Genomic DNA, 25,993 nt, shown 5'->3' with positions numbered 1-25,993 from the left:
CCTTGCCTTCACCGGTCTGGGAATCCAAGATGGCATCCCATTGAAGCTCTATTGCTGTATGAAGGCTATATGTATTTCTTCCTTACCTTACTCTCCCATCTTTAGTCCACTCAGCAGGTCAATGCTCTCTGGTCCGTCTTCTATTGTCTCCTCTTTTACCAGCAGCATATCAGGCTTCCCATCCTCCATGTCTACTGACTGTAAGAGATACAGAGTGAGAGGATGTTGGATCGAGAAATCTGATATGAGCACCCTGCTATGGAGCATCTTCTAGTTGGGCAATGAGGGATTGCTAGGAGTACAATTGAAACATGGTAGTTGACTTAAAACTGAAAAAGTGATAGATGATTTGATTACTTGACACTCTTTAATGGTTTGGTCATTCAAAAGCATGGTCCCTTATCTGCAGTCTCAGTGTAGAAGTGATGATCAAGGACCTGTCTACATAGTGTTATTCATTATTATCTAAAAGGCAAATATGATCCTAGATCATCACTTCTACTCTGAGTTGCTTTGTGGATATTGGACCTGACTTAATACCATGCAGACAATTTTTTTACAGTGGCTCACCTCAGTGAGACTGTGTGTAGTCCTGTGCTAATCAGCTGGTTCCTCTGTGGGTTCAGGAGAAGGTGTCGTCTAGACCCTCCTCACACCCCTCCTCATTCATCATCAGCACCTCTGGACCCTCCTCCTCCTGGAAGAGACAGGTGATACAGATTACACAGACATACACTCCCTCAGGTACGCACACACAGATAATAAACACACTTTCAACATGGAGTGTTTACCCATCTCCACTACGTTTGAGTCCTATACTGTAGTTACAGAATGACTTCATTGTTGTTAAACCCATCATGGTGGACATGAATATGTTGTTGTGGGTAAAAATAAGTCAGCTATGATAAGTCAAAAGTCATAATCAGACAAACCTGACTAAACTATTTTGAGGTGTACAGTAGGTGTTTGTTAGTGTGTAGGTATATTTAGTAAGTGTATAATGGTTATAAAGCACTGTTGGATGTATGCAGAATAGGGTGAGATGGGATGTATACTAAAGAGAGTCTCAATGAGTCTTAGAATGAAAAGTCCCATTTTGTGTTTATTAAACATGAACAAGTGTTAAGGTGCCACTCCAGTCTCCTTTTCACCTCTTAACACCTGATTTACTTAGCAAAAAGGCACATCTTAATAGGTGGTCCAGGACATAGCACAAGTGGGTGGGTTGGGCCTTTCTTCTTTTGTTCACTAGGCCAATGGCATCACAACTTCCCATCAAACCAACTCATTGAATGCCTTACTCCTTGAAGTTTGCAGTTGTGTCCAAAAAAAACTTTTGTTCAAAACATTGTATTGTTCAACATTGGGCGGCAGGGTAGCCTAGTGGTTAGAGCGTTGGACTAGTAACCGGAAGGTTGCAAGTTCAAACCCCCGAGCTGACAAGGTACAAATCTGTTGTTCTGCCCCTGAACAGTTCCTAGGCCGTCATTGAAAATAAGAATTTGTTCTTAACTGACTTGCCTAGTTAAATAAAGGTAAAATAAAATATCACTTTACAACAGGAAAAGTTTAATCACGGGAGGAAGTCTTCAAATACACCATATGAAAACCACATACTTCTCAACAAAAAAACTGCATGAACTCGATAAACTGCATTCATTTTCTCATTAAAAGTATCTTGGAAAAAAAATAGTTGAATGTAAGTAATGAAACAGGCATTTGTGAACATCTTATATCCGACACAGTACAAACACTATCTATCAGACTTGTTTAGGGTTATACAGTGTATCACACAATGTCTGGATGCAATATTCTACTCAGGATTATTAAACACTGAAATCCGTTACTCTCATTATTCCAAATGTATCTGTGGCTATTTTTGATTGACATTGAAAATTCATCTTAGTCTTTAATGCAGGATTTGATCTAAACATCAGAAGCTATCGATTGGAATGGTTACTTTCTGTTATAGAGTGGAATGTTTTTTCTGCTGGTGTATCCTGAGGTAGCTTCTCTCTGAGAACCTCTTCCCGCAGTGTGTACAGGCGAACGGCCTCTCTCCAGTGTGGACCTTCAGGTGCATCTTCAAGTGACCAGCCTGGGCGAAGCGCATGGGACACTGGGTACAGCTGTAGGGTTTTTCCCCTGTGTGGACCCTCTGGTGCCTCTTCAGGTCACCAGCCTGAGCAAAGCACATGGGACACTGGGGACAGCTGAAGGGTTTCACTCCTGTGTGAACCATCTGGTGCCTCTTCAGGTTGCCAGCCTGGGCGAAGCGCATGTGACATTGGTTACAGCTGTAGGGTTTCACCCCTGTGTGGACCCTCTGGTGGATCTCCACCTTCTGGGGGCAGCTGAAGCCTTTGTTACAGAACATGCAGAGAAACTGTTTCTCTTTAATACCGCCTGATGTTTCTCCCCCTCCCTGAACCTGGGCTCCAGGCCTGTCTTTTGAGTTCAATACCTGATCGAAAAGGACGCGGCCGTGTGAATCGGAATGCCCCATCGACGTTGACACTGGGTCGTGATCCCTGAGTGCGTGCAAAGGGGAATGGGTCGCAACATTTTGATTTGTCTCTAAGCTTTCCCTGTAATCTAAGAAATCTCTGCCCTGTGAGTGTCTGTCTCCTAGCTGACTATCTGCATTCCATATGGGAGGAGGGTCACCCTCCACTTTCACAGTCACTTCATCTATGAGCAGACCCTCCCCCTTCTCATCTAGGCACCCTTCGGAGTATACACTACTACTGTACCGGTTCCAGTCCCCTCTAGACAGATCAGTGTGTCTCTCTAAACCCAATCGCATGTTGCCAGGGTCCATCTCTGTAGCGTAAGAACAAGACGGATCATTGCCAGTCTCTAACACATCACCTGAGTCCAGATGGGAATTAACAGCCCTCATGTTCGGGTTACCGTAAAGTAAGTACTCTGAGCCAGGAGCAGGAGGACATCCCAGTGGCCCCAGCCCCAGTCTCTCTGGGTCTGATCTGTGGTCAGATCCTGTGAGTATAAGGCTTTGTGTTACAGTTAAAGTCTCTGTGTCTGTCTCTGACATGTGTCTGTCTCTGACCTCCGTGATGCTGCGTTGGGTCCTGGGCTGCACTGTGGCAATGGGGTCCTCTGTGGCTACAGGGTGCACTCCAGCCATTCCAGTCTGGATGTTTCTACTGTGCCGTGGGTCCTCCTCTACTTCAGACCTCTCCTGCTTGACCCCAGGACCTGCAGTCTCTGCATCTGTAGACTAACACAAGAAGAGGAGGTTATAACCTAAATTGGATAACAATGTCGTAGGGAAGTCAAACAAGCTCCCCTATGGTAAAGGTGCATGTACGCAAGTCAATAGCTGAAGAAAGCCTTGCTGAAATAAACAGGCCATTGATTTACAAAGTAGCATTTTTTATGCAACACTATTACACTAACCTCTATCATGATAACGTGCTGGGTTGAGGTTCCACTCCCCTCATCAGTGATTGGTTGGTCATCTCCCCATGTATTGTGTCCTGCTGGCTTCACAAAGCTCCTGTGGCCTCCAGTGAGATGTCCTTCACCTGAGAGAGTGATTGGGGGAAAGATGGGGTTAAGTCCGGTACTGTCCATGCTCAACTGTATATTGTACCCTGTTGACACTGTCTAGAATTGTAAACAATTTAATTGTTAACGATTTAAGGTAACACTTCTTGATATGCTATTTCTCTATTTATTTCTCTGTATTGTATTATGTTCCATGTACTGTTTTTTTACTGAGTAAATAATAGGAAATGCAGTAAATAGAATATGGTTAGAATATAATATTGTGTCTTTGTGCAAGATAGCTAAGTAATCAGGGGAATTATTGTATACTCTCCAAAAACTGACCAAGACCCAATTCTGGGTAACACATCTGAACACGTGCAGAAGAGGGGGGGCAGGCACTGAACTATCTATATATGAACGGTGACAGGCCGCGTAGCCTCCGCCTTCTGCAGAACATACCTTTTGCCATTCCTCTGTACCGGTCGAGGATCTTGATACTAGGACGACTGGCTAGGACGCGGTCCCGTGCCATCTTCAGTTCAAGTAGCTGTAGTTTCCTCCGCAATGACCTGTTTTCTTTCTGGCTTTGAGTTATTTCCAAACGAAACACTGCATAGTCGTCGTCTACGAGTTTACAGATCTCTGCCACGGCGGCATTCGCTAACACCTCCATTATGGAGGCAATTTGCGTGTGGAAAACCATACCGTTAGTCATTGTTAGCAGCTAGGTAGCGTTAACTATCACAAAGTCCTGTCTCTAACAAGTATTAAAGACTACATATGGTAAGTATGTGATTCTGTGCCGTTAAATTGGTCATTTTAAGTGCCATGGTTTTAATAAACGTCTAAATAGCAACGATAAACACGCCAACGTGAAAGTTGTTACTCGTAATTTACTTCCGTTTACACCGAAGAGAAATTATGTTATTGGTAGGCGTCATAGAAGGGTGTGGCTAAATAAAGGATATGCGCGCTGTAATGTGAATTACGGTACTGCTTATTACGTTCCACGTCAAACCTATTCATGATCACGATCTTTCAAGCAGTCGTCACTAACATCCACAGCCAAAATCATAATTGTCTAAACCCTGCCTATTTCCACAATGTCTCTTCTTAACATTTTGTTTTAAAACCAACCTTAACCATAACTTTAATTAAAGACCAAAAAGCACTTTTTTTTTTATATCATTCATTTTTACGATATAGCCTAAATGACTTTGGCCGTAGAATCTAGTGGAAACCCTTTCATAGGATGAATGAAAATTAAGCCCATTTTAATTCTAAATGATAAACAAGTTAATAAAAAGTCAACATATCAAAAGGACAACATGATTTCTCATTAATTAACAGATTACCACCAGTACCACCTGATTATGCAAAATGTTGTTGGGAGGGACATTATATTTGTTATGACTAGAACAAAGGTAAAACCAAATTCCAAAGGGGGAATATACAGTGCATTTGGAAATTTGAGCCTTATTCTAAAATTGATTAAATTAATTATTTTCCTCAATCTACCCACAATATCCCATAATGACAACGTGAAAACAGGTTTAGACATTTTAGCTAATTTATTACAAATAAAAAACTGATACCTTATGTACATAAGTATTCAGCCCCTTTGCTATGACACTCGAAATTGAGCTCAGGTGCATCCATTTACATTGATCCTCCTTGATATTTTTCTACAACTTGATTGGACTTCACCTGTGGTAAATTCAATTGATTGGACATTATTTGGAAAGGCACACATACACCTGTCCCACAGTTGACAATGCATGTCAGAGCAAAAACCAAGCCATGAGGTCAAATTAATTGTCCGAAGAGCTCAGAGAAAGGAATGTATCGAGGCATAGATCTGGGGAAGGGTACCAAAATATTTCTGCAGCATTGAAGATCCCCAATAACACAGTGGCCTCCATTATTTTTAAATGGAAGAAGTTTGGAACCACCAAGACTCTTACTAGAGCCACTCGGCCAAACTAAGCAATCGGGGGAGAAGGGGCCTTGGTCAGGGAGGAGACCAAGAACCCGATGATGGTCACTCTGACAGAGCTCCAGAGTTCCTCTGTGGAGATGGGAGAACAACCATCTCTGCAGCGCCAAACGGAAGCAACTCCTCCAAACGGAAGCTACTCCTAAGTGAAAGGCACATGACAGCCCGCTTTGAGTTTGCCAAAAGGCACATAAAGATAAAGACCATGAGAAAACTCTTTGGCCTGAATGCCAAGCATCACATCTGGAGGACATCTGTCACCATCCCTACGGTGAAGCATGGTGGTGGCAGCATTATGCTGCGGGGAGGTTTTTCAGAGGCAGGGACTGGGATACTAGTCAGGATGAGGGAAAGATGAAAGGAGAAAAGTACAGAGAGATCCTTGATGAAATCCTGCTCCAGAGCACTCAGGACCTCAGACTGGGGTAAAGGTTAACCATCCAACAGGACAACAACCCTAAGCACACAGCCAAGACAATGAAGGAGTGGATTCAGGACAAGTCTTTGAATGTCCTTGAGTGGCCCAGCTAGAGCCCAAAATTTAATCCGATCGATCATACATCTCTGGAGAGACCAGAAAATAGCTGTGCAGTGACGCCCACCATCCAACCTGACAGAGCTTGCGGGTCTGCAGAGAAGAATGGGAAAAACTCCCCAAATACAGGTGTGCCAAGCTTGGCTATGCCAACACACCAAACAACCAATCTGTATAATGGGAGAACGTTAGAGTACACAGATGCTCAACTGAGGGACATAGTAATAAAAAATATTAGCCCAGGACACTTCACATGATAACTATAATAGTTCAGCTAAAGAATTGCTACGATTTATCCCCATTGTGGGCACTCCTATGCCTGATGAGGTAACTCAGGAAGGAGAAGCTCTTGGAACATAGTTTGCACTTGAAGGGCCTCTCCTTGGTGTGAATGGTCTGGTGCTGCTTCACATACCTTGCCTCCGCAAAGCTCTTCCCACACGTGGGGCAGGCATACGGCTTTTCAGAATCTGTCCTATTGCTTGGCCTCTTACGTTGTGACCCTATGACACCAGAGGAGGTAGAAGCAGGAGCCACCACCGTCAGGTGGTTAGTCTTTGAGCTCCCTCCTTGACCTCTAGCCATTGTTTTGGTGTTGATGGGATTGTGTGCTGTGTTATAGGTTAGGTGCCTCTCGTGGTGAACGCCCACCCTGACCCTGTCTGCATTCGTGGGGTTACCATGAGGCAGCTGAGGAAGGCTAGACCCAGGTCCAGGTTTACTATGAACCCAGTCACCAGGCATTAGATGGGATCCTGAAGGAAAAGAAAGACTTCCTGATAGACTACCACCCAGGGGATCTCCCACCACTCTCTGTGAAGGCTGAAGCCTAAGATGACCTGCTCTGTTCATCATGGATACTGTGGTGTTTGTATCATAGGAACAGGAGGGTCTATCTCCATCAGCCCCAGGTCCTGCTTCATCCCTGCACTGAGACTGTGAAGAGAAGGGTCTGGGCTGCAGATTGGATCCCTGACTGGAGCCTCTGTCTCTCTGATGACCACCAGGACTGAGGTTGTTCAGTCCACCTGTCCACTGGTTGTGTTCTGTGTAGTGGTGGAATCTCTGTCCCTCGTCGGTTGGTCCTAGTTCCGAATCGGGACGGAATAACAATGGCTCCTGATCCAGGGTTCTGATCCGGGGCCAGGGTTTGTGACCAGGAGCTTCAGAGGTCCACTCTCTCCCGCCAGCAACACCGGATATCAGCAGGTCTTCATGGACTGCAGACTAAACACACATTTTACAAAAGAGCATATAAAAGGTTCATATAAGAAACTCTGTTGTACACACAGTAACATTACATATTATAAAATGTTCACCCACAGTCAAGCCCATCTCTAACACTGTGATTCAAGTACCCAACAATATGGACCATTGGAGTTTTATTTCATTTTTTAAAGCCATGTGTTGATTCAATAATTAAGTATAATGTTTTGGTTCGACTGAAATAAGGGAAACTCAGTCCCTGCAATGATACAAAAAAACAAAACAAGCCAGTCAGCAGAGTCAAATATGTATTTAATTTCAACTAAAATGGTAATACACTTACATAATGTAATGTAAAGTACAGTACTTTTTTATTGAAGAAAACAATAAGTTGGGCTGTGGTGGTCATGACAAAATAAGTAGGGGAGTGGTGGTCATGACATTTTGTCAGCTGGTTATTGTCATGCAAAACTGTCAGTCTCACGTAATTGACCAGTAATTAACATAAACACGTTGAGCATCTCCAGGCCTCCATGCATACAAGCTGCTGATGAACTTTGGAACATCTACATTTAACAATATCAAATCAATTGAATATACACCATCACAATAAAGCCAATATTTATTTTAGGCCAGTCTAAAGATACATGATATGAAGAAAATGTATTTTTAGAAGAATAGAATATGAGTTGCCCTACTGTACACTGTCAAAAATACATAATTTTATGGCTATGCGCCATGCTGTAGGCTTGTTCATTTAGCAGACAATATATCCTTAAGTCCCATGCCATTGTGTTATATTATATGATTTTATAGTAAGAAGATTATAATTGAACATGTGATAGATATTCCGCCCAAACTCTGTATGCCATGGGCACTCCAACCCTGTTCCTGCAGCTACCCAGTGCTTCATTTGGGAAACTAAGTGAAATCTGTAAGAGAAAATCGATAGTAACATGTTTTCACACCGAAACGACAGCGCCTCTCTCTGCGCGCTGAAGAATGTCATGAAGGAGAGCGGGGAGGAGATGGAAGCACATGGTGGTGAGATATTTTGTAGCTAAAGGTAATGTGTCAGCCTATTAATTATGAAAAATATAAAACGTGCTCTATTACTAGGCTATTCAAAATAAAATCAACATTCACTATAATGTAGACTGAATTAGTTTTATTTAGGCTTGGCCAATTTTGTACCAAAGATATCTTATATCTGTTTTTTATTAACTTTTTTTCCATCAGTTTTTATTTTTTTATTTTAACTTTATTTATTTAACTAGGCAAGTCAGTTAAGAAACCATTCTTATTTTCAATGATGGCCTAGGAACAGTGGGTTAACTGCCTTGTTCAAGAGCAGAACTACAACTAATCAACTAATCAACCAATCACAGGGAGGTACGTTTTAAAAGCACATACTGTTTTGGTGATAAGTGTTTGTGATTTTCGATGACATTTGCGTTGATGTCAGAGAGGCTAGAAGGACAATAGAGCCCTGAGAATCAGGCCATTAGCGACCTGATGCGAGTTGGGTACTACTAACATATGTCCAGAGTGCTTAAAAGGAGATTACCATGACTGGTCACGTAGAATTTTATTGAGGTCATGACTCATGAATGCTGGATTACCGGAAAAGCCCTAGTAATAAGTATATATATTTTTCTCCCTATGGTAACACTTGACCTTTTCTGTAAATCTGGTACCCTCGCTTTGATAAAATGAATGAGAATACTTTGGAAAAGGTTTAACATTACACACAGCTTCATTACTTTGTCTACCTCTTTAAGGAATACCTAGGATAGGATAAAGTAATCCCTCTCACCCCCCTTAAAAGATTTAGATGCACTACTGTTCCACTGGATGTCATAAGGTGAATGCACCAATTTGTAAGTCACTCTGGATAAGAGCGTCTGCTAAATGACTTAAATGTAATGTTAAATGTTGTCAAGGAAACATGAATTAAGGCACTATCAGTTCCTCATTATAAAACAAGCGCATCAAACAACAGGACAATGTTGTCATTTCTTATCAGTGAAGCATTTTAAAAGACCCCATCACACCAACCATCACCATATCATCTACTCTGCTTCATCATACTAATTCTTTCCTCAATTCATTTGATACAGTTCCCTACTACATAAAAAAACATAATTAACTACAAACTAACTAATACTACTCTACACTATACATGGGCCGTGTGCATTTTCTGCTGGTGTAACCTGAGGTAGCTTCTCTCTGAGAACCTCTTCTCGCAGTGCGTACAGGCGAACGGCCTCTCTCCCGTGTGGACATTCAGGTGCCTCTTCAGGCTGGACGTGTGGGAGAAACTGACCCGGCACAGGTGGCAACCGAAAGGTTTCTCCCCTGTGTGGACCCTCTGGTGCCTCTTCAGGCTGGATAAGTGGGAGAAACTAGCCCGACACAGGTTGCAGCAGAAAGGTTTCTCCCCTGTGTGCATCCTCTGGTGGATCTCCACCTGTTGGGGGAAACTGAAGGCTTTCCCACAGAACGAACACAGGAATCGCTTCTCTTTGGCGCCACCACCTTTTCTGATTCCATCTCCACTACTGTCATTTGTCAATGGGCTTGTGTAGCTATTTAGTGTTGAGGCACTGTCATTGTCGGAGGTCTGGTTTAACATTAGAATAGTATGAGGAGGATGAAGGCCAGGGAGTGTCTGTGTTGTTGCAGGGTCCATCTTCCAGTTGATAGATCCTATAGAAGGCAGGCTGAAGGCAGCATCTGTTACGGGGTTAACCTGAGGCCCAATCAGTCTCTCTGAATCACAACTATAGGAGCAGGACGGAGCATCGCTAGCCGAGTCTGTGTCTGTTCTCTCCCGACTCACACCCACACCACCCCGTCCCTGCAGACCAAATCTACGCCTTGCCCTGGTCTCAGCCAGTCTGTTGTCATGGAAACTAAATTTGGCTGTTGTTTTGTGTTCGACTGTCTGTTTTGGGTTGTGGTTAACAGTGTTGTTCCCCAGCCCGGCATTAAGGATGCTGTCCCATCCACTGACCTCCACTATGTCACCTCTGGCCCTGGCCAGCTCGGTGATGTCATCTCCTCGACCCTTGGCTGCTCCGGTCTGGGAATCCAAGATGGCCGCCCAGTCTCCTTTTTTAACCTCCAGCCAACCACCTGAAGGAAGAGAATATACTTTTTTTTTTAAATGGCAGAGAACTCTACATATGGAGTTTAAAAAAAAATCAATTACCTGGTCAAGTTCATGCATTGTGTGTTTTTGTATGTAAACATAAGTTGTATTGATTTAATTTTCTGAAAAAATAATTGCCAGGCACATTACTATTTCCATTGAAGATCTATTACTGTATGTATGTGCATTTCTCCCTTACCTTGCTCCCCCATCTTTAGTCCACTCAGCAGGTCAATGCTCTCTGGTCCGTCTTCTATTGTCTCCTCTTTGATCAGCAGCAGATCAGGCTTACCATCCTCCATGTCTACTGACTGTAAGAGATACAGAGTGAGAGGATGTTGGATCAAGAAATCTGATATGAGCACCCTGCTATGCAGCATCTTCTGATTGGGCAATGAGAGAATGCTATGAATACTATACAAACATGTTAGTTGATTTTATTACTTGATACTCTTTAATGGTTTGATAATTCAAAGACATGGTCCCACACTTAAGACAAAATAAATCAAGACCAGGACCCGTATCCACGATGTGTCTCAGAGTAAAAGTTCTCCTATTCTAACGGGTAAAAATAAAAGCTATGCTTGAAGCATCTTTAGTCATAAGAGTCCCATCTAGTCTACAGATATTTAGGAGACCTCATGAGCTGTCCTAACTAGTTGAGTTCCCAGCAAGTGTCTTGATAATAGAAAAGGTCAGCGAGTCAGTGGTTCCTGCACCATAGGCAACTACTTTGGAGTTCTTGAAAGAAAGTGCTTATATTTGAATATGATCAACCCATAAATGATGTAGACCTACCTGCACCAGTATCTCTTGCGCTTTTGACAATGATTTCACATTATATGCCTAAATTGTTTTAACCACTACGCTAATAAATAATCCAATAAAAAAAAAAAGATTATTTCAATAACCTACATTATGTTATTTTAAGTTATCCCTTTGGAGCGCAATATCACCTTGATAGACGATGACAGTCTATCTTTAAAAAATATACTTAAATTGGGCATGCCTGTAGGTTTGGAAATTGAAAGCATTAGATAATGTTGCATAACATTTTTGAAAGTCTATAATTTTCACATGGTATGGCCTATATTAACTTTGATTATATTCAATGAAAATTATAGACTGTTCAAACGATTTATGCAACATTATCGGCAAGTTGGTTGATGCCTACTGTGCCAAAGCGATTTAGAGTTGTTAAACGGTAGTGACGAATGTGTTGATATAACTGTAATAGCCCATTAACAAAATTCCGTTTTTAACCACCATCAGAATTGGTTACAAAAAAGGTTATGCATGCAAAAAATATTAGGCAAGAATTAAGAGTAGGCAAAGTAATTGTATTAGGTGAAAATTATATGAAACATTTTACCATTGCAACATTTGATGCTTGTCTGAAGCATTCTATAGTCCAAAGCAGGCAATACCTCATCGTGATGAGTTATTCCCCATAATTCTAATTCCTATGACCGAAAAGAGCTTCTGGACATCAGAACAGCGATCACTAACCTTGATTTGGATTAATATTTCTACTTCAACGAGTCAGAGGAGCAGGACCTACTGCTCACCCCGGACCAGGCCCTAATAACGAAGACTTGGAAAAGAAAAAGACTGCGCAAGAGAGGCCAACATGCAGGCGCCCTGACAAACTACGTAGGCGAATACATAAACCACCTCTAACCCCCCTTCTATTTGCGAATGTACAATCACTGGAAAACAAACTGGGCGAGCTCCATTTGAGACTATCCTATCAACGGCACCTGAAGAACTGTAATAACCTATGGTTCTCGGAGTCTTGGCTGAACATGAACATGGATAATATACATCTGGCAGCAGTAGGACAGAATGGCAGCATCCAGTAAGCTCAAAGGGGAGGTGTATGTCTCTTTGTTAACAACAGCTGGTGTGCGATCTCTAATATTAAGGAAGTCTCGAGGTTCTGCTCTCATGAGTTCGAATACCTCATGATAAGCTCTAGACCATACTATTTACAAAGATAGTTTATCTATATTTTTCATAACTGTCTATTTACAACCCCAACAAGATGATGGGACTAAGACCACACTCAACAAGCAGTATAGGGCCATAAGCAAACAAGAAAATGGTCATCCAGAGGAGGTGCTCCTAGTGTACAGTGATTTTAATGCAGGAAAACTGAATCCATTTTGCCTAAAAAAAAAACTCTAGATCACCTTTACTCCACACACAGAGACGCATAATAAATGACTTCTATGCTCGCTTCGAGGCAAGCAACAATGAACCATGCATGAGAGCACCAACTGTTTCGGACCGCTGTATGATCATACTCTCGAAGCTGATGTGAGAGAACCTGTTTAAAGTTCTAACATTCACAAGGCCGCAGGGCCAGACGGATTACCAGACGCGTAATCAGAGCATCTGCTGACCAGCTGGCAAGTGTCTTCACTGACATGTTCAACCTCTACCTGACCCCGTCTGTAATACCTACATGTTTTATTTTACCTTTATTTAACTAGGCAAGTCAGTTAAGAACAAATTCTTATTTTCAATGATGCCCTAGGAACAGTGGGTTAACTGCCTGTTCAGGAGCAGAACGACAGATTTGTACTTTGTCAGCTTGGGGATTTGAACTTGCAACCTTCCGGTTACTAGTCCAACGCTCTAACCACTAGGCTACCCTGCCGCCACATGTTTAAAGCAGACCACCATAGTCCCTGTGCACAAGAACGCCTCGGTAACCTGTCTAAATGACTATCGCCTCGTAGCACTCACATCTGTAGCCATGAAAAGCTTTTAAAGGCTGGTCATTGCTCACATCAACACCATCACACCAGACACCCTGGACCCACTCCAATCCGCATACCGACCCAACAGAGCCACAGATGACACCATCTCTATTGAACTCCACACTGCCCTCTCCCACCTGGAAAAGAGGTGACAATGCTGTTCATTGACTACAGCTTAGCGTTCAACCCGATAGTGCCCTCAAAGCTCATCACTAAGCTTAGTCCCCTCCTGTACTCCTTGTTCACCACAACTGTGTGGACGCACACGACTCCAACACCATTAAGTTTGCTGACAACACGACGGTGGTAGGCCTGATCATCGACGACGATGAGACAGCCTACAGGGAGAAGGTCAGAGAAGTTGCAGTGTGGTGCTAGGACAACAACCTCTTCCTCAACATCAGCAAGGCAAAGGAGCTGATCATGGACTACAGGAAATGGAGGGCTGAGCACGCCCCCACTCACATCGACCAGACTGTAGTGGAGTGGATCAAGTGCTACAAGTTCCTCAGTGTCACTAAGGACCTATCATGGTCCACACACACACCAACACAGTCATGAAGAGGGCATGACAATGCCTCTTTCCCCTCAGGAGGCTGAAAAGATTTGGCAACTGCTTGGCATCCAACCACAAAGCACTATAGAGGGTAGTGTATACACAGGAGTCAAGCTCCCTGCCATCCAGAACCTTTATACCAGGCAGTGTCAGAGGAAGGCCCTAAAAATGGTCAAATACCCAGTGCAGTGACCTTACCGCCACCCCGGTGGTCACGAGTCATGAAGGCAGTCAAATTCCGTGTAACCTTTTAGTCATAGTAATTAGGCTTCTCCAAGCTCTGATGCTGCTGATGGTCAATAGTAGAATACCAAACTTGCTGCCTGGTACTCAGCACTCTATTGTCCCTCTAATCACTCTGGCATCAATGCAAATGTATTCGAAAATCTAATCAAACACTTCATGAGAGTCCATAAGCTCATGTTGCGTAACATTTCTATGGCTATGAAATTGTGTAAGAAAACAGAGTGATGGCCTCTTAAAAAAAGGAGGATCCCATCAGATTTCTATAGGCTAGGCCTACTATATTTATTTCTCAACTTTCCTAATATTAAGCTTATTGCTTCTCTTTACAACAGGAGTATAGCCAACCTGGCTGGCATGAAAATGAACCACGGAAAAGCGTCCTCCATTCTCTATTTAAGTGCATAGATGACATGTATTTTTCCCCCTGCCCATTTCGAGACAGGTGCAAAATAATGGTCCATTTCTAAATCAAAACGGATTTCACACATATATTATTTAGTATATGTAAAGATAAAATTAAATCAAGAATAGTCTAATGGGTGACTATTAGCTTATCACTTGTTAATGATATATTATCACTTGTGAATGATGCCCAGTATAAGGCAAGAAAAATATACTTAATTTAAAAAAATCATAATCGCACACCTCATATAGCCTAGCCCATAGGCCTGTTTGAAGGTTTGTTTCACAACTAAAAAGTGGTCAAATAACTTCTTAAAATGAAGCACATTAATCCACTTTACAAGGGGTGTAGAGCCTAAATGGCATATATAAGCAGCGCCTGAGTTTCATGCATAATTGTGTGGTCACTTTTGATAATGGTGTTTTCCCGCTAATGGAACCTTCACGCTTTTAGCCTACTGCCGTGTGCGTATTGCTGCGCTTATAATGTGAAGAAATAGCCTAATATTCTTTCAACATTTTAAGCTAAATGTTCTGATCAGTTGCATCAGCCACATTGCGTAACAAAGTTTTTTTTTATGCTAGTGGTTGTATTAATTTGAGATTTATTGAATCCCACAACTGTCCCAGACTATGTTTGGAATATTTATTTCTCGTACAGAATATAATAGGCCAACTTTTGTACTATGGGAATAATAGATTGACATAGGCTAGTGCTTTTGCTGTATGTTAGGCCTGATCATCTTGTTGGCTGACGAAAAGCAAATGTGGACAGTTCTTCCAATATCTTCAATATGCACCTCGGAATTGGATAAGAATGTGCTCAGTTGCGTCCCGATGTGTCTGTCTTCACTTGTAGCCTGTGAGAAAGACCAGATCACGTGATGGAGAGCCGTGTGAGTGAGAAGTGCTACGGAGCATGCAGCAATCAGGGTGAAGGGCTGCAAAAGGCATGGATTTTTTTTAGGGTGCACTATGGCCACACAAGGGGATGCCGCCGGGAAATTCAAGGCATTATCAAGTGCTTCTCAAATTGTGAATGAGAGACCTGACGAAGTGTGTACAGCCTGCGCAAAAAAACAACAAAGCAGAGTTCATGCCTTTCAAGCGACAAAAGAAAATCATTTAGATTCGCATCATGCAGCCTTACAATGTATTACAAATCAAAACATGAAGCCCAACGTTTGTAGAACAACTAAAGATACATTAATAACTCTAAATTAAACATGTAGGAGTACCTATTTTTGGTAACCGCTCAACACAGAATAGCCGCATGTGCGCACTCCCTCAAATGGTTTGGAGAAAATATCCTTTCCATTTTATTCAGCTTTGTTCAATTGTATTCTTCATACTATAAAATAATGCCACAGAATTCTAAGCAAATCTTGTCTGCTAAATGAACTAGTGTATCCCACAGCCATTTGGCATAGCCAGATCAGGACCTAACATAAGGACAACTCAGAGTATGCTATTCTGTTCTTCTGAAATAGACTACATTTCCTTCATATCATGTTTCTTTAGACCCGTCTAAAATAAATAATGGATTTGTTGTGAAGGTGTAGGCTATATTAAATGGATTTATTAGACTTTTTCAAATGTAGATGTTCCAAAGGTCTGCATCAGTGGCTTTTAGGCAGGAGTATGGAAGCCAGGAGATGCTAAATGTGTTTCTGTTAATTAAAGGTCAATTACCGTGAGTCCGACAGTTATTTGCTTGACAATCACCGGCTGACGAAATTTCGTGACCAGCACAGCCCTAGTCTGGAACCAACAGGACCCTGAACAACTTCTATTCCCAAGCCATAAGACTGCTAAATTTTGACTCATCACATAAGCTGCTGTTTATTATCTGTCCTGTTGACTTTATTCCTAGTTATATGTACATATCTACCTCAATTATCCTAGTACTGGTACCCCATGTATCGTTACTCATTCTGTATTTATTATTATTCTGTTATTACTTTTCTTTCTCACTGCATTGTTGGGAAGGGCCCGTAACAATGTCAATGAGCGTCATCACATTACATTTACATTTAAGTCATTTAGCAGACGCTCTTATCCAGAGCGACTTACAAATTGGTGCGTTCACCTTACGACATCCAGTGGAACAGCCACTTTACAATAGTGCATCTAAATCTTTTAAGGGGGGGGGGGTGAGAAGGATCACTATCTTTCCTTTACGGTACCTCAAAATGTCCTGATTACCAGCTGAGAAACTTTTAAGAGTTGATTTTACTCCTGGCTCAGAGTTTGTCTGAGCAGTGTCTTAATATCATCCTAAAACCTACTCTGAGCTCAGATGTCTTAAAACAGATTATAACCAAATTCCTGTGACTTTTTCTGAGACACTTTGTGGATACGGCCCCAGGGTAGCCTCAGAGTAGAAGTGCTGATCGAGGATCAGGTCCCCATCTGTCTATATTGTCTTATTCATCATGATCTAAAAGGCAAAACTGATCCTAGTTCAGCACTCCTACTCAGAGAGGCTTTGTGGATCCGAGCCCTGACCTAATACCATTCAGACAGTAGTCTACAGTGGGCTCACCTCAGTGAGACTGTGTGTGGTCCTGTGCTGCTCAGCTGGTTCCTCTGTGAGTTCAGGAGGAGGTGTAGTCTGGTTGTCCTCCATGACCATGGTCCCCTCAGGGTTCCTCAGACTCTCCTCCTCCTTCACCAGCAGCACCTCTGGACCCTCCTCCTCCTGGAAGTGACAGGTGACACAGATTACACAGACATACACTCCCTCAGGTACGCTAAGATAATGATTAAATAATTCCACCCTGAAACCGAACTATTAGGGATTATAGTTTATGTAGCATGTATAAGGAATAATTAAAGTATTAAACGTAAGTCCAACTAGGTTCAGAAGAGACCTGTGAGGGAGAGAAATGTGTGTTTATATGTGTGTCTAAGAAAATATCGAGAACAATTCAACTGTGTTTGACCCGACCTGGCTAGAACTCTGAGAAACTTATGATAGGACAGGGAGTACTTCTCAAGGTTTCCCTAATCTCGGGGGAATGGAACTGTCGGCCGGATAGTGATACAGTGGTGAGAACTCTGGAGAAGGATACAACTCATCTACTGTTCGTGTGTATGTATGTGTGTAGGATATCTACTGTTTGTGTGGAAGTATGTGCGTAAGTAAGGAGCAAGGTATAAAATGGATGTATAATGGACTTCAGAGTGCTCTCGTGAATAAACATTTTGACTATTGTAAGCTGGGAACTCTGTCTGTTTCATTTAAACCAGAACCTTACAAACTCTGGGTTGCAGACTGAGTAAATTAATTGAAGTTTATGAACATTGTTAACGAAATTCTCATAATACAGAATGACTTCTTTGTTAAACCCATCATGGTGGACATAAATATGACGTTGTGGGTAAAAGAAAAAGTCAGCTACGATAAGTCAAAAGTCATCATCAGACAAACCTGACTAAACTATTTTGACATGTACAGTAGGTGTTTGTTAGTCTGGGTATATTGAGTAAGTGTATATTGGTTATAAAGCTCTGTTGGATGTAGAATAGGGTGAGATCAGATGTGATGTATACTAAAGACAGTCTCAATGAAAGTCTTGGGATGAAAAGTCTGAAAAGTCTGAGTTTTAAATACACAATATATAAACCACACATACGTCTCAACTAAAAACTGCATGAACTTGATAAACTGCATTCATTTACCCATAAAAAATAAGATAGTTGAATAGAAGTAATGATACAGGCATTTGTGAACATCATATAGCCTACACAGTACAAACACAATATGAACATCTTGAAGAACAATCTGACCTTAATAGCCATGTACTCTTATCTCAACCTGGCACAGCCAGAAGAGGACTGGCCACCCCTCAGAGCCTGGTTCCTCTCTAGGTTTCTTCCTAGGTTCCTGCCTTTCTAGGGAGTTTTTCCTAGCCACCGTGCTTCTACATCTGCATTGTTTACTGTTTGGGGTTTTAGGCTGGGTTTCTGTATAGCACTTTATGACATTTGCTGATGTAAAAAGAGCTTTATAAATACATTAGATTTTTTTTTGATGCAACATACTTTTTAGTGTTAATATATTTGTATTTAACCTTTATTTAACTAGGCAAGTCAGTTAAGAACAAATTCTTATTTACAATGACGGCCTACACAGGCCTAACCCGGACGATGCTGGGCCAATTGTGCGCCGCACTATGAGACTCCCAATCACGTCCGGTTGTGATACAGCCTGGAATTGAACCAGGGTCTGTAGTGACGCCTCTAGCACTGAGATGCAACGCCTCTAGCACTGAGATGCAGTGCCTTAGACCGATGTGTCTTAGACCACTGCCTTATATATCACACAATGTCTGGATGCAATATTTTGCTCAGGAATATTCAACACTGAAATCTGTTACTCTCATTAATCCAAAAGCATCTGTGGTTTTCTTGACAACAATGAAAATGAATATGTATTTAATGATTGGAAATCAAATCAAATCAAATTTTATTTGTCACATACACATGGTTAGCAGATGTTAATGCGAGTGTAGCGAAATGCTTGTGCTTCTAGTTCCGACAATGCAGTGATAACCAACAAGTAATCTAACTAACAATTCCAAAACTACTGTCTTATACACAGTGTAAGGGGATAAGGAATATGTACATAAGGATATATGAATGAGTGATGGTACAGAGCAGCATACAGTAGATGGTATCGAGTACAGTATATACATATGAGATGAGTATGTAGACAAAGTAAACAAAGTGGAATGGTTACAAATCGTGTTACATATTGCTTAACATGTCAGCTACATATTGCAATATAATTTTTTGATTATATTATATCGATATTTGACTCCAATTACCGATTTATAAAAAATAAAAAAATGTTTTATTATTATAACTGTTTTGTTACTGTAGGTAGCGGTAGCTGGCACTAGTCAGCTGTACCTGCGAAAAAAACTTCTGGTATTTTTCATCCTATAGCTTGTTCTCCATCTTCTTTTTAAATAATGAGCCAACATGTTTTCAGCACTTTTATTTCCCAGATTTATAAAAACTAGTTTTCTCACACTCTCTCCTCTCTCTGCAGCAGACATATAATGAGCAATATGTTTGGAACATCAAATTGCAACATCGAATCGGAATACATACACAATTGTGAGAAGTGTAATAAATATTGCATCGGAACCTAACTATTGTGATAATATTTTATCATGCGGTCCCTGGCAAATTCCATCCTTACTTTCTATGTTAGAGAGTGGAATGTTTTTTCTGCTGGTGTATCCTGAGGTATCTCCTCTCCCAGAGACGCTTCCTGCAGTGCGTACAGGTGATGGGCTTTAGCAAGCTACATTATCTTCTGTCGAGGGAGGACCTGGTTTTCAGAGTGTATATTTATTAATTCTGAATACATTTGTTCCTTTTCTATTATCTCTCTTTTCTTTCTCTGCATTGTTGGGAAGGGCCATAAGTTTGCATTTCACTGTCAGTCCACACCTTCGGAAAGTATTCAGACCTCTTGACTTTTTAAAAACATTTTCTTACATTACAGCCTTATTCTAAAATTGATAAAATTATTTCCCCCCCTCAATCTACACATAACCCAAAATGACAAAGCAATTTTTTTTCTCACATTTATAAAATAAAATATATAATGAAATAACAATTTAAAATAAGTATTCAGATCCTTTACTCAGTACTTTGTTGAAGCACCCTTGGCATTGATTACAGCTTTGAGTCTTCTTGGGTACGACACACACTTGGCACACCTGTATTTGGGAAGTTTCTCCCATTCTTCTCTGGAGATCCTCTCAAGCTCTTGTCAGGTTGGATGGGGAGCGTTGCTGCACAGCTATTTTCAGGTCTCTCCAGAGATGTTTGATCGGGTTCAAGTCCGGGCTCTGGCTGGGCCACTCAAGGACATTCAGAGACTTGTCCCAAAGCCACTCCTGCGTTGTCTTGGCTGTGTGTTTAGGGTCATTGTCCTGTTGGAAGGTGAACCTTCGCCCCAGTCTGAGGTGCTGAGCACTCTGGAACAGGTTTTCACCAAGGATCTTTCTGTAATTTGCTCTCTTGATCCTGACTAGTCTCCCAGTCCCTGCCGCTGAAAAACATCCCCACAGCATGATAATGCCACCACCATGCTTCACCATAGGGATGATGCCAGGTTTCCTCCAGATGTGACGCTTGGCATTCAGGCCAAAGAGTTCAATCTTGGTTTCATCAGACGAGAGAATCTTGTTTCTCATGGCCTGAGTGTCCTTTAGGTGCCGTTTGCAACCCCAAGCGGGCTGTCATGTGCCTTTTACACATGAGGAGTGGCTTCCGTCTGACCAATACCATAAAGGCCTGATTGGTGGAGTGCTGCAGAGATGGTTGTCCTTCTGGAAGTTTATCCCATCTCGACAGAGGAACTCTGGAGCTCTGTCAAAGTGACCATTGGGTTCTTGGTCACCTCTCTGACCAAGGCCCTTCTCCGCCGATTACTCAGTTCGGCCGGGCGGCCAGCTCTAGGAAGAGTCTTGATGGTTCCAAACTTCTTCCATTTAAGAATGATCAGGGCCACTGTGTTCTTGGTCTACGGACAATTCCTTCGACCTCACGGCTTTGTTTTTGCTTTGACTTGCACTGTCAACTGTGGGTCCTTATATAGACACGTGTGTGCCTTTCCAAATCATGTCCAATCAATTGAATTTACCACAGGTGGACACCAAACAAGTTGTAGAAATGGCTCAAGGATAATCAATTGAAACAGGAGGCACCTGATCTCAATTTCGAGTCTCATAGCAAAAGGTCTGAATACTTATGTAAATAAGGTATTTCAGTATTAGCAAAAATGTTTAAAAAATATATAAAAACCTGTTTTTGCTTTTTCATTATGGGGTATTGTGTGTAGATTGATTGAAGAAAAACAATTTAATCCATTTTAAAATAAGGCTAACGTAACTAAATGTGGAAAAAGTCAAGGGGTCTGAATATTTTCCGAAGGCACTGTATATGCATGAAACGTACATTATGGGAAACTTGTCTCACATTCAGTCATAGTTAGTAGAATAATGAATGGATTTGCAATATCTTGGCACTGTCAACTTTTAGAAGGTTAGTAGGAAAATGTATAATTTAAACCACCTAAATATATTCACGTTCACTGAACATTTAGTGTTTAAAACGCAAACATTAATTTCCCAACTGTTTTTTCTATAATCCTAAAGGCTCTTTATCATTTTCCATACTTTATATTGTAATGCATTCAACATTTTGCAGGTCCACCATGGTATTGGGCACCTGCTATTTGAGGTCTCATCTGGTTTAGAAATCAAACTCTGGTTTTCTTATTGCAAAGCACATGTTACAACTGTTTTTAGAGAAGATTGTACTGCAAGGTATGCTATATGATTTGGCTAATATGCAGCCATCATTATTAGACCTCCATTCATGACACACACATCTTTCTACCTACATGCTTTTATTGGGTTTCTATGCAAATTATATGATCAAATGTTTATTTAAGCTTGCAGTTAGTTACTTGAAATGAGACAAAACATGATTTAAAAAATTGAATTCACTGACGAAGAAAGCTAATGAAACACTAATTGACATTTACAGTAGCTGACTAGGCTAGTCAAAATAACATTTGCTAGCTTTCAATAAGTTGGCTAAATTGTAAACGGCGTTATCTCTTCATAAAATCAAGACAATTCATGTTGCATGCTGCATATTTCCAGTGCACTTAAAACAGATATGTATCTTATTTCAGTCTTTGGGAGTTAGCTATATATGTTCCCCTCCATCAGACAGCAGCATGTGTTTTCACAAGAGGCAGTATTTACATCGTAGATAGAAGCAGTCCATTGGCTGCCTTCATCACAAGGTGTTTGTGCTGGAGTTCTGATTGGTTCAAAGTTAAGCAGTTTAGAATATTTGCCCAACAGAATTTTGGAATATACTTTTTATGAGAAAATTAGTAAGAATTGAAAGTACCAACACATGCAATTGTGATCATAAGAATATTTTACTGTCATCAGCTCCTCCCTCGACAGGGATGAATCAACTTAACGTTTTTCGGCCCTCCACCTAGTCTCTATCTTGTGTGGACCTTCATGTGCCTCTTCAGATGGTGCTGGTGGGAGAACCTCTTATCACACTGGGGGCAGCTGTAGGGTTTCTCCCCTGTGTGGACCCTTTGGTGCCTCTTCAGGTCACAAGCCTGGGCAAAGCGTTTGTGACACTGTGTACAGCTGAAGGGTTTCTCTCCTGTGTGGACCCTCTGGTGGATCTCCACCTTCTGGGGGCAGCTGAAGCCTTTGTTACAAAACATGCAGAGGAACCGTTTCTCTTTACTATTGCCTGATGCGGCTCCCACTCCCTGGCCTCTAGCCCTGTCGTTTGAGTTCGATACCTGATCGAAAAGGATATGGCCGTGAGAATCGTAAGGCCCAATCGACAAGGACACTGGGTCAAGATCCCTGCGCGAGTGTAAAGGGGAGTGAGTTGCAACATCCGGATTTGTCTCTGAGCTTTCCCTATAATCTAAGAAACCTCTGCTCTGTGAGAGTCCGTATCCTAGGTGACTATCCGCATTCCATGTGGGAGGAACCTCACACTCCACTTTAACTTCATCTACAACCAAACCCTCCCCTTTCTTATCTAGGCACCCTTCAGAGTATACACGACTACTGTACCGGTTCCAGTCCCCTCTAGACAGATCAGTCTGTGTCTCTAAACCCAAGGTCATGTTGCCAGGGTCCATCTCTGTAGTGTAAGAACAAGATGGATCATGTAACGCGTCATCTGAGTCCCGTTGGGACTGAACCATCCTCGGGCTCTGATTACCGTAAAGTAAATACTCTGAGCCGGGAGCAGGATCAGATGCTGTGTGACAGACCAGTCTCCCTTGGTCTGATCTGTGGTCAGATCCTGTGTCTAGCCTTTGTGTTTCAGTTAAAGTCTCTGTGTCTGTTTCTGTCTTGAGAACGGCGTTCAGCGTTCCACTGACCTCCATGATGTTGCGTCGGGTCCTGGGCTGCGCTGGGGCGGTGGTAGGGTCCTCTGTGGCTACAGGGGGTGCTCCAGACGCTCCAGTCTGGATGTCTCTGCTGTGCTGTTGGATTTCCTCTCCTTCAGAACTCTCCTGCTTGACCCCAGGACCTGCAGCCTCTGCAGCTGCAGACTGACAAAATAAAAGAGGAGGTTATTACTGGTACATGAGTTGAATTGTATAACAGCATCTTAGAAAAGTCTTACAAGCTCCCCTATAGCAGATGTACATGTAAGCAAGTGAATAGCTGAGGGGAACCTTTCTGAAATAAACGGGCCAAATTTAATTGCATTTTTTATATAACACTATTACACTCACCTCTATCACGATTACATGCCGGGTTGAAGTTCCACTCCCCTCATCAACAGTGATTGGTTGGCCATCTCCCCATGTATTGTGTCTCGCTGGCTTTTCAAAGCTCCTGTTGCCTCCAGTGAGATGTGCTTCACCTGAGAGTGAATGGGGGGATTAGCTACTGTCAATGCTCAACGCTATATTGTACACTATTGACACTGTCTAGAATTGGTAAGGATGTAAGGTAACACTTAGCATAACTAGTTGATATACTTTTTATTGATCAATGTATTATGTTCCAAGCAACACATTGCGTTCGTTGATTAAATAATAGCTAATGCAGTAAATTAATCTGGCTAGAATATTATTTGTTTCTTTGTTCAAGATAGCTAAGTAATCTGGGGAATTATTGCATACTATACAAAAACTGACCAAGACCCAATTCAAGTTAACACATGTGCAGAGGGGAACGGGGCGACAGGCACCGAGTTATATATGGATGGCGTTAGGCCGCGCAGCCTCAGCCTTCTGCAAAATGTACCTCTTGCTATTCCTCTGTAACGGTCGAGGATCTTGACACTACTGGGACGACTGGCGACGACGCGCTCCCGTGCTACCTTTAGTTCCAGTAGCTGTAGTTTCCTCCGCAATGCCCTGTTTTCTTTCTGGCTTTGAGTTATTTCCAAACGAAACACTGCATAGTCGTCATCTACGAGTTTACAGATATCTGCTACGGCTGCATTTGCTAGCACCTCCATGATGGAGGCTATTTGAGTGTGAAAAACCATACAGTTAGCCATTGTTAGCAGCTAACTAGCGTTACCTAAAAAAAACGTCTATCAACCAAGTCCGGCCTCCAACGCGAATTAAAGACTACATGGGGTAAGTATGTGATGCTGTGCAGTTAAATAAGTCATATGTTGAGTTCCATGTTGTCAATACACGTCTTAATATCAACAATAAAAACGCTAATGTGGAAATTCTTCTTGGTTACTGATCACTTCCGTTTACACTGAAGAGAAACGATGTTATTGGGTGGCGTCATAGCTCAAAGGGTGTGGCTAAATTAGAAGGATATGCGCGCTGTTGTTTGAATTACGGTACTGTTTATTGTGTTACACATCAAATCTCCTTCTTTAAGGTTTTATGGCAAACTACACCTATTGGTATTGAAACAAAATATTCCATTGCGGGAAGGGGGGTTAAACCGAGATCATACAAAATACATACAAATATCATTCCACTCCTTCAGTCACAGTTTAAATCCCATTCCTAAACAGGCTCAGGTGCCTGTGAGGATGGAGCATTAAATCGACAGGATTCCTTGTAATGCCTCTGCTGTCAAAGTCCCAAAAAACATGTTGAAGCAGTAAAGAGGGTGGTAGAGAAAGGTCGGTACAGGGTGAGGGATCCTGAGAGAATTTCTGTGAGTTGGCAGAAGCTAATAGAGAGTGATGGAAAAAAATTGCTTCAGTAAGGTAGGTTTCTTGGCATTCATAGCTATGGTTGTCAATTGTACTGCAGAAATGGATCGAAAGTCGCCGAAAATAGAGGTTGTGGTTTCAGCGGCAGAGAAATACTTGGGATTGCGAGGTTTTACTGCAGAACAGTTGCAGGGGGTGTTGAGTGGTAGTGTTCTGTCCTTCCAGACCGTTAGATGTAGCTTGATAGTTACAACAAGTCGATCTGTTGCTAGCTAGCAGGAGCAGATTGCTAAAACGCCCCTTTCCTGGAATGACATGCTGGTGATACAGCTGTCAGTTTATTCTAGGTAACAGTTTAAGACGACGAAATCTATAGGACAAGTACTGTAAATCTAATACAGTAATCAAGGCAGGACCCACTCATTTAATTCCTACTGACAAATAAGAACTGACACATTATCCTTGTCAATAGTAGGATGACTGCAGAGCACCCTGCCTCAGACTGTCAGGATGTCCCTTTTCTAGTTCACAAACAAGCTACTAATTCATTATTGTCTCTCACTTTTGTCTCACATGATTTATTCAGCTCTCCTGTGTCCTGCTCCAAGAGATCAACCAAGTGCTATTCACCAGTGGTGTAGTACTTAAGTAAAAATACTTGAAAGTATTTCTTAAGTAGTTTTTTGGGCTATCTGTACTTAACTATTTATATTTTTTACAACTTTTACTTTACTACATTCCTAAAGAAAAGTATATACCTTTTACTCCATACATTTTCCCTGACACCCAAAATGTACTCTTTACATTTAGAATGCTTAGCAGGACATGAAAATTATAAAATTCACACAAAAAATCAACATCCCTGATCATTCCTACTGCCTCTGATCTGATCACT

The 25,993-nt window shown here is 41.8% G+C and overlaps 1 protein-coding gene across 2 annotated transcripts; it reads right to left on the bottom strand.

The window, feature by feature from the left end:
* Positions 1 to 1,082: 1,082 nt before the first annotated feature.
* On the bottom strand, positions 1,083 to 24,692 carry LOC115145639 (zinc finger protein 408-like). Of its 2 annotated transcripts, XM_065003978.1 has the most exons (8): positions 24,216 to 24,692; positions 23,699 to 23,829; positions 23,339 to 23,512; positions 16,919 to 17,074; positions 10,604 to 10,715; positions 10,267 to 10,388; positions 6,448 to 7,271; positions 1,083 to 2,249 (listed from the first exon to the last, which is right to left on the bottom strand). In XM_065003978.1, the coding sequence occupies exons 1-8, from the start codon at positions 24,472 to 24,474 to the stop codon at positions 1,967 to 1,969; spliced, it is 2,061 nt and encodes a 686-aa protein (XP_064860050.1). In that variant the 5' UTR covers positions 24,475 to 24,692; the 3' UTR covers positions 1,083 to 1,966. The 2 variants fall into 2 exon arrangements, with proteins under 2 accessions (XP_064860050.1, XP_029543017.1); XM_029687157.2 differs by lacking the exons at positions 6,448 to 7,271; positions 10,267 to 10,388; positions 10,604 to 10,715; ... (2 more) ...; positions 23,699 to 23,829; positions 24,216 to 24,692 and adding exons at positions 3,421 to 3,548; positions 3,973 to 4,442 and having other exon boundaries at positions 1,083 to 3,241.
* Between the last annotated feature and the right edge of the window lie 1,301 nt (positions 24,693 to 25,993).

The sequence above is a fragment of the Oncorhynchus nerka genome, linkage group LG18 (assembly GCF_034236695.1).
Source record: "Oncorhynchus nerka isolate Pitt River linkage group LG18, Oner_Uvic_2.0, whole genome shotgun sequence".
Taxonomy (NCBI): Eukaryota; Metazoa; Chordata; class Actinopteri; order Salmoniformes; family Salmonidae; genus Oncorhynchus; species Oncorhynchus nerka.
Note: the sequence above shows the minus strand (reverse complement) of the source record. Positions and strands in the feature narration are given on the sequence as shown.

Coding starts and splice junctions, on each gene's coding strand:
- LOC115145639 (XM_065003978.1), bottom strand. CDS start 24,474: ATGGCTAACTGTATGGTTTTTCACACTCAAATAGCCTCCATCATGGAG. Junction 23,830..24,215: donor TTACAGAGGAATAGCAAGAG/GTACATTTTGCA, acceptor ATTCACTCTCAG/GTGAAGCACATCTCACTGGA. Junction 23,513..23,698: donor GGCATGTAATCGTGATAGAG/GTGAGTGTAATA, acceptor TTATTTTGTCAG/TCTGCAGCTGCAGAGGCTGC.